This window comes from Oncorhynchus mykiss, chromosome 21 (assembly GCF_057628025.1).
Source record: "Oncorhynchus mykiss isolate SJ-2025 chromosome 21, ASM5762802v1, whole genome shotgun sequence".
NCBI lineage: Eukaryota > Metazoa > Chordata > Actinopteri > Salmoniformes > Salmonidae > Oncorhynchus > Oncorhynchus mykiss.
Genome location: NC_143042.1, coordinates 33,837,602 through 33,848,842, shown reverse-complemented (window position 1 = coordinate 33,848,842; position 11,241 = coordinate 33,837,602). Strand labels below are relative to the sequence as shown.

At 41.0% G+C, this 11,241-nt stretch overlaps 1 protein-coding gene across 1 annotated transcript; it reads left to right on the top strand.

Moving 5' to 3' along the window:
• The first annotated feature begins 312 nt into the window (after positions 1 to 312).
• LOC110500391 (E3 ubiquitin-protein ligase TRIM39-like) lies at positions 313 to 10,519 on the top strand. Its single transcript, XM_021577737.3, has 8 exons — positions 313 to 727; positions 3,642 to 4,219; positions 4,486 to 4,581; positions 5,695 to 5,928; positions 6,460 to 6,607; positions 6,817 to 6,843; positions 7,028 to 7,209; positions 9,226 to 10,519. Exons 1-8 carry the CDS (start codon positions 721 to 723, stop codon positions 9,589 to 9,591), a joined length of 1,638 nt encoding a protein of 545 aa, XP_021433412.2. The 5' UTR covers positions 313 to 720; the 3' UTR covers positions 9,592 to 10,519.
• The last annotated feature ends 722 nt before the right edge of the window (positions 10,520 to 11,241 follow it).

The following is an 11,241-nucleotide window of genomic DNA, read 5'->3' as shown; positions in this document are numbered from 1 at the left end:
TGTTACTGTAATGAACTTCAGTTTGTCAGTGTTATGTTACTCTGACCTCCCTGCTTGGTTGTTTGTGTGTGTGTGTATGTGCCTATGTTTTTTCAGCTTTAATTTGGTAATGCAGCATTCCACATGTCAGGTGGTCAGCTGCCCATTTAGGTGAGTCATCATGGCTGGAAAACGTTGCCACATGGACTGAATAGGCACGCCCCTAACACACACACACACACACACACACACACAAATAAGTCATTGCATTGTAAAGTGAATGCGTCTACGCAAAACAATTAACCACGATTGTGTTTTGTGGTGAATGCTGTCGCATTAAGGCAGGTTTTAAACAGAGAGAGAGAGAGAGAGAGAGAGAGAGAGAGAGAGAGAGACAGACAGACAGACAGACAGACAGACAGACAGACAGACAGACAGACAGACAGACAGACAGACAGACAGACAGACAGACAGACAGACAGACAGACAGACAGGCAGGCAGGCAGGCAGGCAGGCAGGCAGGCAGGCAGACAGACAGACAGACATGCACCACTGAGGCACATGAACGGGAGGGGTTAACTGACCTGTGAATAACTGCATTGATACCTTATGACATTTACCTGATTTACAGCTAGCCTTACAAAGTCTACCTGCCACACTCACAAGTCACCTGTCCCGGTGAAGAGATCTTCAGGGCTGGCTGCTGCTAACTGCAGAGAGCTGAAGTAGGTACCCAACACAATGAAGAGTAAGTATCGATATTTAACATTCAAGAAAAATTGACAGTGTAACAGATACTGTTATGTTGACAACTACAGTGCAAGGGACTGTATGATCTATTGGAGGGACAGTAGTTACATGCTTGAACTGTCATGATGTGTCAGAGAAGACATACCGTACCAGTCAAAAGTTTGGACACACCTACTCATTCAAGGGTTTTTCTTTATTTTTACTATTTTCTACATTGTAGAGTAATAGTGAAGACATCAAATCTATGAAATAACACATATGGAATTTGTAGTAACCAAAAAAGTGTTAAACAAATCAAAATATATTTTAGACTTTAGATTCTTCAAAGTAGTCACCCTTTGCCTTGATGGCAGCTTTGCACACTCTCGGCATTCTCTCAACCAGATTCATGAGGAATGCTATCCCAACAGTATTGAAGGAGTTCCCACATATGCTGAGCCCTTGTTGGCTGCTTTTCCTTCACTCTGTGGTCCAACTCATCCCAAACCATCTCAATTGGGTTGAGGTCGGGTGATGGAAGCCAGGTAATCTGATGCACCACTCCATCACTCTCCTTCTTGGTCAAATAGCCCTTACACAGCCTGGAGGTGTGTTGGGTCATTGTCCTGTTGAAAAACAAATGATAGTCCCACTAAGCGCAAACCAGATGTGATGGCGTATTGATGCAGAATGCTGTGGTAGCCATGCTGGTCAAGTGTGCCTTAAATTCTAAATAAATCCCTGACAGTTTCACCAGCAAAGCACCCCCACACCGTCACACCTCCTCCTCCATGCTTCACAGTGAGAACCATACATGCTAGGATCATCCATTCACCTACTCTGCATCTCACAAAGACACGGTGGTTGGAACCAAAAATCTCAAATTTGGATCAGACCAAAGGACAGATTTCCACCAGTCTAATGTCCAATGCTCATGTTTCTTGTTTCTCATGTTGATTGGCCCAAGCAAGTCTCTTCTTATTGGTGTCCCTTAGTAGTGGTTCCTTTGTACAAATTCGACCATGAAGGCCTGATTCACACAGTCTCCTCTGAACAGTTGATGTTGAGATGTGTCTATTACTTGAACTCTGTGAAGCATTTATTTGGGATGTAATTTCTGAGGCTGGTAACTTTGCAGCAGAGGCAACTCTGGGTCTTCCTTTCCTGGGGCGGTCCTCATGAGAGCCAGTTACATCATAGCGCTTGATGGTTTTTGCGACTGCACTTGAAGAAACTTTAAAAGTTCTTGAAATGTCCCAGACTGACCGACCTTCATGTCTTAAAGTAATGATGAACTGTCATTTATCTTTGTTTATTTGAGATGTTCTTGCCATAATGTGGTCTTGGTCTTTTACCAAATAGGGCTATTTTCTGTATACCACCCCTACCTTGTCACAACACAACTGACTACCTCATGAAGCTGGTTGAGAGAATGCAAAGAGTGTGCAAAGCTGTTATCGAGGCAAAGGGTGGCTACTTTGAAGAATCTCAAATATAAATTAGATTTTGATTTATTTATCACTTTTTTGGTTACTACATGATTACATATGTGTTATTTAACAGTTGTGATGTCTTCACTGTTATTTTACAATGTAGAAAATAGTACAAAATAAAGAAAACCCCTTGAATGAGTAGCTGTGTCCAAACTTTTGACTGGTGCTGTACAGTATGACATTAAAAAGGCACTGTCACGTTTTACTATTTCAATGGTGAGAAATATACTGAACAAAATATAAATGCAACAATTTCAATTATTTTACTGACTTACAGTTCATATAACAAAATCAATTGAAATAAATGAATTAAGCTCTAATCTATGGATTTCACAAGGCTGGGCAGGGGCACAGCCAATAAGAATGGTCCTGGGGTGACGTAGTTACACGTGGTCAGCAGTTGTGAGGCCAGTTGGACGTACTGCTAAATTCTCTAAAACAACATTGGAGACTGCTTAAGGTTGAAAGAATAACATTCCATTATTTGGCAACAGCTCCGGTGGAAATTCCTGCAGTCTTTGGCATTGTGTTGTGTGACAAAACTGCACATTTTAGAGTGGCATTTTATTGATCCCAGCACAAGGTGCATCTGTGTAATGATCATGCTGTTGAATCAGCTTTTTGTTATGACACACCTGTCAGGTGGATGGATTATCTTGGCAAAGGAGAAATGCTCACTAACAGGGATATAAACAAATTTGTGCACACAATTGGAGAGAAATACGCTTTTTGTGCGTATGTAACATTTCTGGTATCTTTAATTTCAGCTCATGAAACATGGAACAAACACTTTACATGTTGCGTTTATATTTTTGTTCAGTATAGTTATTTAGAGTATTATAATCCGTAAATTGCATCGCAATGCCAAGGGTGTTGTGCTAATAACGTTTATGTTCAAGTAGTGTTACAAGGGTTTGTCTTTTTAGTTTGGAAAACAAGGGTGAATACAGGGTGTTATCTGTAAGAATGAAGCTTGACTCATTTTCCAGTGTAACCTTATTTATATAACAATCAATATAGGAAAGATAATCTACTAAAATGATTATCAGGTAAAGAAATTAGAATACTGAAGGCGGAGGAAACGCACACCTGGTTAAGCGAGGTGCTGGCTAGCAGAGTAGAACACTATCAAAAATAAAGGAGAGCCGCACCCTGTAGGAGCTCAGATAAGATATTTTAATACCAACATTTCAGAAATGAGAAATAACACTTTTTTGAATTGTTATCATAGCACAATTGTTATCATACCGATCTTGTATTGCTTGTCATTGGTCGTCCACTCAACACTGACTTCCTCTCTCAGTGATCATTATGGACTGTATAATGTCAAACTGTCTGTGTCCTAAATGTCTCCCTATTTCCTAGGGCTCTGGTCAAAAGTAGTGCACTACATAGGAAGTAGTTTGCGACTTACACTATATGTTCCTCTTTTCTCTCCAGGGATGGCTTCCCCTACTAGTCTGTTATCAGAGAATCAGTTCCAGTGTTCTGTCTGTCTGGATGTGTTCACTGACCCAGTCACGACCCCATGTGGCCACACCTTCTGCATGGCCTGTATCAGAGGGCTCTGGAAGATCAGTTATGGCTGTAAGTGCCCAACCTGTGGGAATACCTTCACAGTTAGGCCACAAATTAGCATCAACGTTGCATTTAAAGAAATCACCGATCAATTCAAGAGGATTCAAGTTGGCGTCTCAAACCTAACTGTGGCTAAGCCTGGTGAGGTGGCCTGCGATGTCTGTACCGGAGGGACGATCAAGGCCCTCAAGTCCTGCTTGGTGTGTCTGACCTCTTACTGCGAGCCTCACCTGGAGCCTCACAAGAGAGTTGCTACGCTGAAGGTCCACAAACTGATTGACCCTGTGGAGAAGTTGGAAGACAGGATGTGTAAGAAGCACGAGAAGCTCCTGGAGTCGTTCTGTAAGACCGACCAGATGTGTGTCTGTCAGTTCTGCACCGAGACGTGCCACAAGACTCACCACACAGTTGCTATAGAGGAGGAGTGTGGGGAAAAGAAGGTACTGTAGGCATCGGGGGATGAATGTTGATACACAATAGTGATTAACTTTTTCGTGATCAATTGCTTTTTTTTATTTTTTTATTTTTTTAAGGACAAGAATCAATAGTGTCCAAACTCTGATATTGGGTTTAACCCCAGTTTGGACAAATCTACTCCTGCCAGCTCATCTTGACCCAGATCTTCACCCAGAATTGCAACAATTACTTCCAGACTAGTACTACTACACCTTCTTCTTAGATGGTTTGCCTGTCCTTCTTTCTGTAGGCTCAGATAAAGAAGATGGAGTCAGGAGTTCAGCAGATGATCCAGGCCAGACAGAAGAAGGTGGAGGAGATCAAACATTCAATGGAACTCAGTAGGGTAAGTTCTGCAAACAATCACAGATGGATGCGCAATCAATACGGCAGGGTTGAATTATTGTCCAAATGTATTTAAACTTAAAGGTGCAACCCTATATATGTAGCTGTAAGCTGTCCCCAAATGCAATATTTTGTCGAGCATTTCTGTCTTTGTGGGGTAACATAGGGTCAGTGGTATAAAATACTTATGTAAAAACACATTACAACTTTTACTTTTACATTCCCAAAGGAAAGTACTTTTTACTCGATACACTTTTCCCGGCACCCAAAAGCACTCGTTACATTTTGAATGCTTAGCAGGACAGGAAAATGGTCAAATTCACATACTTATCAAGAGAACATCCCTGGTCATCCCTACTGTCTGATCTGGCGGACTCACCAAACACCAACGCTTCATTTGTAAATGATGTCTGAGTGTTGGAGATAGCCCCTGGTTATCCATAAAAATAAAAAATAAAAAATAAAAAAAATTAAAAAATGGTGCCGTTTGGTTTGCTACGTATAAGAAATTTGAAATGATGTATAAGTTTACTTTTGATACATAGTCTTTCCTGCAGTCAGATGACCTGGTGGACTCATGGGTGGAATGTTATTAATAGTTTTCATAATTTCATAATTAATAAACATTATTTTAAAGATCCTGCCGAAAATACGATGTTTCTATTTCACACAGTTTTGGTATATTTCAGTGTTCTGTGATGTATATAAAGTGTAATATTGGGATTCAAACTTGAATACATTTCAACTCTGTATCTGACATGGTACAGGTTTCTTCTTTTTTAAAGCCCATAACCATGTGTGTGAGGTGTATACTTTTGTTCCAAAATAGATTTGTTAAAAACTACTAAGAAACACTCTGTGTGACCCTGATTTAGCCCACTTCAGTTAATTAAGTATATTTTAGCAATTATACTTACTTTTGATACTTTTGATACTTAATTATATTTCAAACCAAAGCCTTGTAGAATTGTACTGGGTGACTTTCTATTTTACTTGAATCGTTTTCTATTAACATATCTTTACTTTTACTCAAGTATGACAATTGGGAACTTTTCCCACCTCTGCACAGGGTTCAAGTCTCAGTCCAACTTTTTTCGAAATGTATTTCATTTAGATAACTTCTAAGAAAGAGATGGAAGATGGTGCACAGATCTTCACTGCTCTGGTGCGCTCCATCGAGAGAAGCCAGGCCGAGCTCAATGAGGGGATCGAGGAGAAGCAGTCAGCAGCAGAGAGGCGAGCTGAAGGGCTCGTCAAAGAGCTGGAGCAGGAAATCACTGAGCTACAGAGGAGAAGCACTGAGCTGGAGCAGCTATCAATCACTGAGGACCACCTCCACCTCTTACAGGTTAGTGTCCCTCTATCTGGTCAATATGGACAATTGAACTTATACATTGATTTTAAGACTTGACTAACCAATAGACCAGGGGTTCCCAACTACATTCAGTCACGGTAGTCGGGGGACCGGAACATAACTATAAATCATTTGTATATTGTAAATTGACTGCAAGAAGCCCAAACAGACATAGCACTTGACAAAAACATAATAATTTCAAACCTTGATGACATTAATTACATTGGTATACAATCACATAATGTCTCTCTATTTATGTGTGGGAATATTTGGGGAGAGATTCACTTCATTGCAATCACTTGGAGCTGATTTCCTGGTGAATTACAGTCTTTTAGGTACAACAATGAACATTTTTATCAAATAAAATCCTCAGAAAACTTGGGTGACCAAATAAAATCCTACACAGGCAGAATTTGGCCCCCGGGATGCAAGATTGGGAACCCTGCAATAGGCCAACTAAACAATCACAAGACAAGACATCATTCTCCAGAAAGATGGACGTGTTTCTTTTTTGTCCTGTCTTAGAGTTTGCCATCGCTGTGCACCACTCCACCCACCAAGGACTGGTCTGAGATCAGTGTTGACTCTGACATGTGTGTGGGGAATGTGAGGAGAGCTCTATCTCAACTAGAGGACACACTTCAGAAAGAGTTAGAGACCCTGAAAGAGAGAGGTAAATTAAACGCATTATACTTTTTTTAGGACTTGCGGAAAACCTATGCATATGCACAGATACCGTATCAATGAAGTGGGAAATTATACTAATCAAGCACATGGCTATAATATTATACTGAATGTTACTTTCATGATGAGAGTAATATGTAGTTCTGGTAATGTATTCCTGTAACAACTGAGAATATTTCATTTTCTATTGTGCCCCAGAATTTAAGAGGATCCAGAAGTATGCAGGTATAATTTCTCTATTACTATTTTCATAATGACTCTCACTATCTTCATCATTCTCACTATCTTCATACTGCTCTATGCCTGCAACTCTGAGGTGCTATGACTGCTTCTAAAAGGCAATATAACACTTCATATAACACTTCATAAAGCATTTACGAGAATTTCCATGCTCTCTGTATCTCAACAGTGGACGTGACTTTGGACCCAGACACCGCACACCCCAACATCGTCCTGTCCTCTGACTGCAAGCAGGCACGGCGCGGTGACATGTTGCAGATTCTCCCTGACAACCCCCAGCGCTTCGACCCGGTGCTTTGTATCTTGGGGAAGAGAGGTTTCTCCATTGGGAGGTTCTACTTTGAGGTTCAGGTAGACAAACATTGGGCGAATCTTAACTCCCACTGATATTAGATCAGTTTCTGCAGTTTTTCTTTGCCTAAACCCTGTGTTGGGGAAGCTACTCTGAAGATGTAGTTTACCAAGCTAACCCTGTGTTGGGGAAGCTACTCTGAAGATGTAGTTTACCAAGCTACCAACTACTTCACAATAGAATAAGTTAAGCTACCCTAAAGCTACCATTATGAAAAATATAGTTTAGTTAAATAAAGTTACTTTGAATAAGTAGTTCACTACATCTAAACTATCATATCTAAATCTGAAATGTCATCGACTACAAATTGCAAGAATAGATCACACTGGAGTCAGCCTACTAAACAAAAAAACTGTTTGAAGTGATAATTTGGCATGTCTGACATTCTTGCCTATGTAGCCGATGTGAAATGGCTAGCTAGTTAGCGGACGTGTGCAGAGCGTCCCTGGTTCGCGCCCAGATCGGGGCGAGGGGACGGACGTAAAGTCTATACTGTTACATCTACTTCACCCCTATTTTCATTTATTTTTACAAAAAAGTAGGGTGTAGTTCAGTGGGGCTCCTCAGCGAAGGAAGGGGAGGACCATCCTCCTCAGTGAATTTCATAAAAATAAAAACTGTGAAAGATAAAAGTAATCCTTTTTAGATAAAACTACACTAAATATTTTCACATACCAACAAAGAATTTAGAAAAATACACTGTTTAGCAATGAAGGTCTATAGTAGCCTCAACAGCACTCTGTAGGGTAGCACAATGGTGTAGTTGGAGGACAGCTAGTTTCCGGCCTCTTCTAGGATACATTGACTTCAATATAAAACCTGGGAGGCTCGTGGAACTCTTCCAAGTCAAGGTAAACTTTTGTTTTTATTAATTTATTGCCAGCGGGGCTCACCGGTATGACTGCTAAACTGATTGCTAACTGTACACCGCACTGCATGATTGTAGCAGGTTTACTAACGCGTTAGTTCTAGTAGCTATGTTTACTTGACGTTAGCTAATATGTTTGTAGCGTTAGCTGTTATGAAAGTTTGCCTTGGAAAGTTTTTTTTGCCTGGTCACAGCTGATGTATTGAACACTGAAGTCCATAGGCGAGGGGAAAAGGTGAGAGGAGGAAAGCGCGTAGATGCAAAAAGGAATTATACAATGATTAAAGGGATCATGCTGTCGTGTGATCAGGGGGGTATTTATTCCACCGATTCTGTTGAAAAACATTTCTTAAGCGGAAGCAAACAGAACAGGGATAAACATGCCTGAATTTGTCCAATAGAAACTCTTGTTTGCAACTGTTGGAGTAATTACTTATTTTTTTACCTTTATTTAACTAGGCAAGTCAGTTAAGAACAAATTCTTATTTTCAATGAAGGAACAGTGGGTTAACTGCCTGTTCAGGGGCAGAACGACAGATTTGTACCTTGTCAGCTCAGGGGTTTGAACTTGCAACCTTCTGGTTACTAGTCCAACACTCTAACCACCCTGCCACCCCTGTCATTAATGATAATGATTACACCCTAGATCAGCTAGATGAAGGCAAGAGTGTGCAAGGCGGTATTGAATGTGTCAGTCTGTCCCCTTGGTAAAGTTTCATTCATAGGCTAGGTTGTAGCAACTTCATGATGGGTGTAGAGACAATTCGGTTATCATGTAGTAGCCTAAAACTATACATTGAGCTGGGTAAGTGGAATATGAATGACAGTCATCCAATATGCTGTAATAGAAATAAGACCACGCTCATAACTAAAATTACCGTCCTCCCTTATCTTAAACGGCACCAACCACCACTGGTGTAGTTCCAGTAGTTAGCTACACGGCTACATGGCAAAAAGTTATTAATTACTGAAAACACTACCTAGATTTAAATTTAGTTCAACTACCACCAAGCTACTGCAAATTTGGTTTGATTACTTGTTGAACTACACGTGGTTCACTACCCAACACTAAGCCTAAACCTAAGCCTAAACTTAACCCTAACTCTAACTCTAGCCCTAGCACTAATCCTATTTTTGGTCTTCACAGGTGGGGGACAAGACCTACTGGGATCTGGGCGTGGTCAGAGGGTCCGTCAACCGGAAGGGGATGATAACTTCGACCCCAGAGAACGGCTACTGGACCATTAGGCTCAGAGGAGGGGAAGAGTACCGGGCCCTTGCATCCCCCTCCATTCTCCTCTCCCTGGGGGAGAAACCCCAGAAGGTTGGGGTGTTTGTGGATTATGAGGAAGGGTTAGTGTCCTTTTACGATGTGGAGGCCAAGGCTCATATCTATTCTTTCACTGGATACTCCTTCACTGAAAGGCTCTATCCATTCCTCAGCCCCAGTGTTAGTGATGATGGTAAAAACTCAGCCCCATTGGTCATCTCCCCTGTCAATCATGAAGGTTAGGTTTCTGATTTGCCTCTAACCATTCCTCAGTTCCAGTAGGTGTGTTCAGCAGGACACAACATTTTGGAACTTTCAGATAGAAATATGCAATGTAGAACACACGTGCCTCTCTGACATGTAGAATAACGGTTCACGTCAGCTCTATTTATGGCATTTCAATCTGCAACATTCAACAATGTTTGGTTATAGACACAATACGAATGCAGCCATTGTAAAAACATATTTTACTTGTATTTTACCTGGTTGACTGAAAACACATTCTCATTTACAACAGTGACCTGGGGAATAGTTACAGGGGAGAGAAGGTCGGAATGAAATGAGACAATTGGAAACTGGGGATAATTAGGTGGTCATGATGGTATGAGGGCCAGATTGGCCATCGGGGTTAACACCCCTACTCTTACAAGTGCCATGGGATCTTTAGTGAACACAGAGAGTCAGGACACACATTTAACGTCCATCCAAAAGACAGCACCCTACACATGGCAATGTCCCAATCACTGCCCTAGGGAATTGGGATCATTTTTTGGACCAGAGGAAAGAGTGCCTCCTACTGGACCTCTACCACCACTTACAGCAGCATCTGCTCTCCCATTCAGGGATTGACCAGGACCAACCCTGCTTAGCTTCAGCCAGCAGTGGGATGCAGAGTGGTATGCTGCTAGCCCCATTGGTCATCTCCCTTGTCAATCATGGTGTGCGACCATGTAAAATAACCTTGTGATTAAAGACAAACAAGTCGCTTAAATGCTTTGATTGACATTGCACTTAATCTTGACCAGTTGTCTACAAATTCTAATAAATGTATTGTTTTAGATTTTTCAATTAAACTGTCTCTGATAAAAGTTTGCATCAATACTTGTCACATTACTTATTACGCCCTATGTATTATAATACTCAATGGGAATAAACATTTTGAATGTGCTAATTTACTGTAATGTCATGCTTTTCCTTCCATCTGAGTGTAACTTACTAGTTTGCATCCACCCAGAACCAGAGTTTCCATGTGTTTTGCATAGGCCTACTGGTGCTGAGAGCTCAGATGCATGCAGAGACCTCAGAGGACATTGTCTGCATCCCAAATTACACCATATTCCCTTTATGGTGCACCACTTTTCACTGGGGCTCTGGTCAAAAGTAGTGCACTATTTACTATAGGAAAGAGGGTGCTATTTGGGACTTGATCATTTGCTAAATGAACCATGGATATAACCACATACTTTTTTAAAGGGGCAATCTTGGATTCAAGCAACAACAAACACTTGTTTATTGTAAACGCCTCAAATTACCGATGATAGTGTTCTTCCACATCAGTCAGTGAACCATACCAGGAATGCTCCAAAAAATTTACACTCTCAGGTTCCAATTCCAATATTTATATATGCTTCTATTCTAATAGTTTACTATAGGGTTCTCAAAGTTTTTGCGTCCAGGGACACCTTTCGTCCCCTTCATAATCAGAACACCACTCGAGTGCGATAAAAATAGCCTACAAGGAGTTGTACTATGACGTCTTCAGTACATGTCTGTCCGAACCAAGTCTCTGGCCCGGAGAAAGAACATTTATAAGGCCCACGTCTTGGCATCGGAGAGAACATTTAGCAGTTGTCAAGCTAATTACCTGCAATTCAAGGGGAAGAGATATTTTTT

Bases quoted from the DNA above. Each gene is read 5' to 3' on its own strand.
- LOC110500391 (XM_021577737.3), top strand. The intron at 4,220-4,485 runs GTACTGTAGGCA...TTCTTTCTGTAG, and splicing joins AGGAGTGTGGGGAAAAGAAG to GCTCAGATAAAGAAGATGGA. The intron at 6,844-7,027 runs GTATAATTTCTC...GTATCTCAACAG, and splicing joins GAGGATCCAGAAGTATGCAG to TGGACGTGACTTTGGACCCA.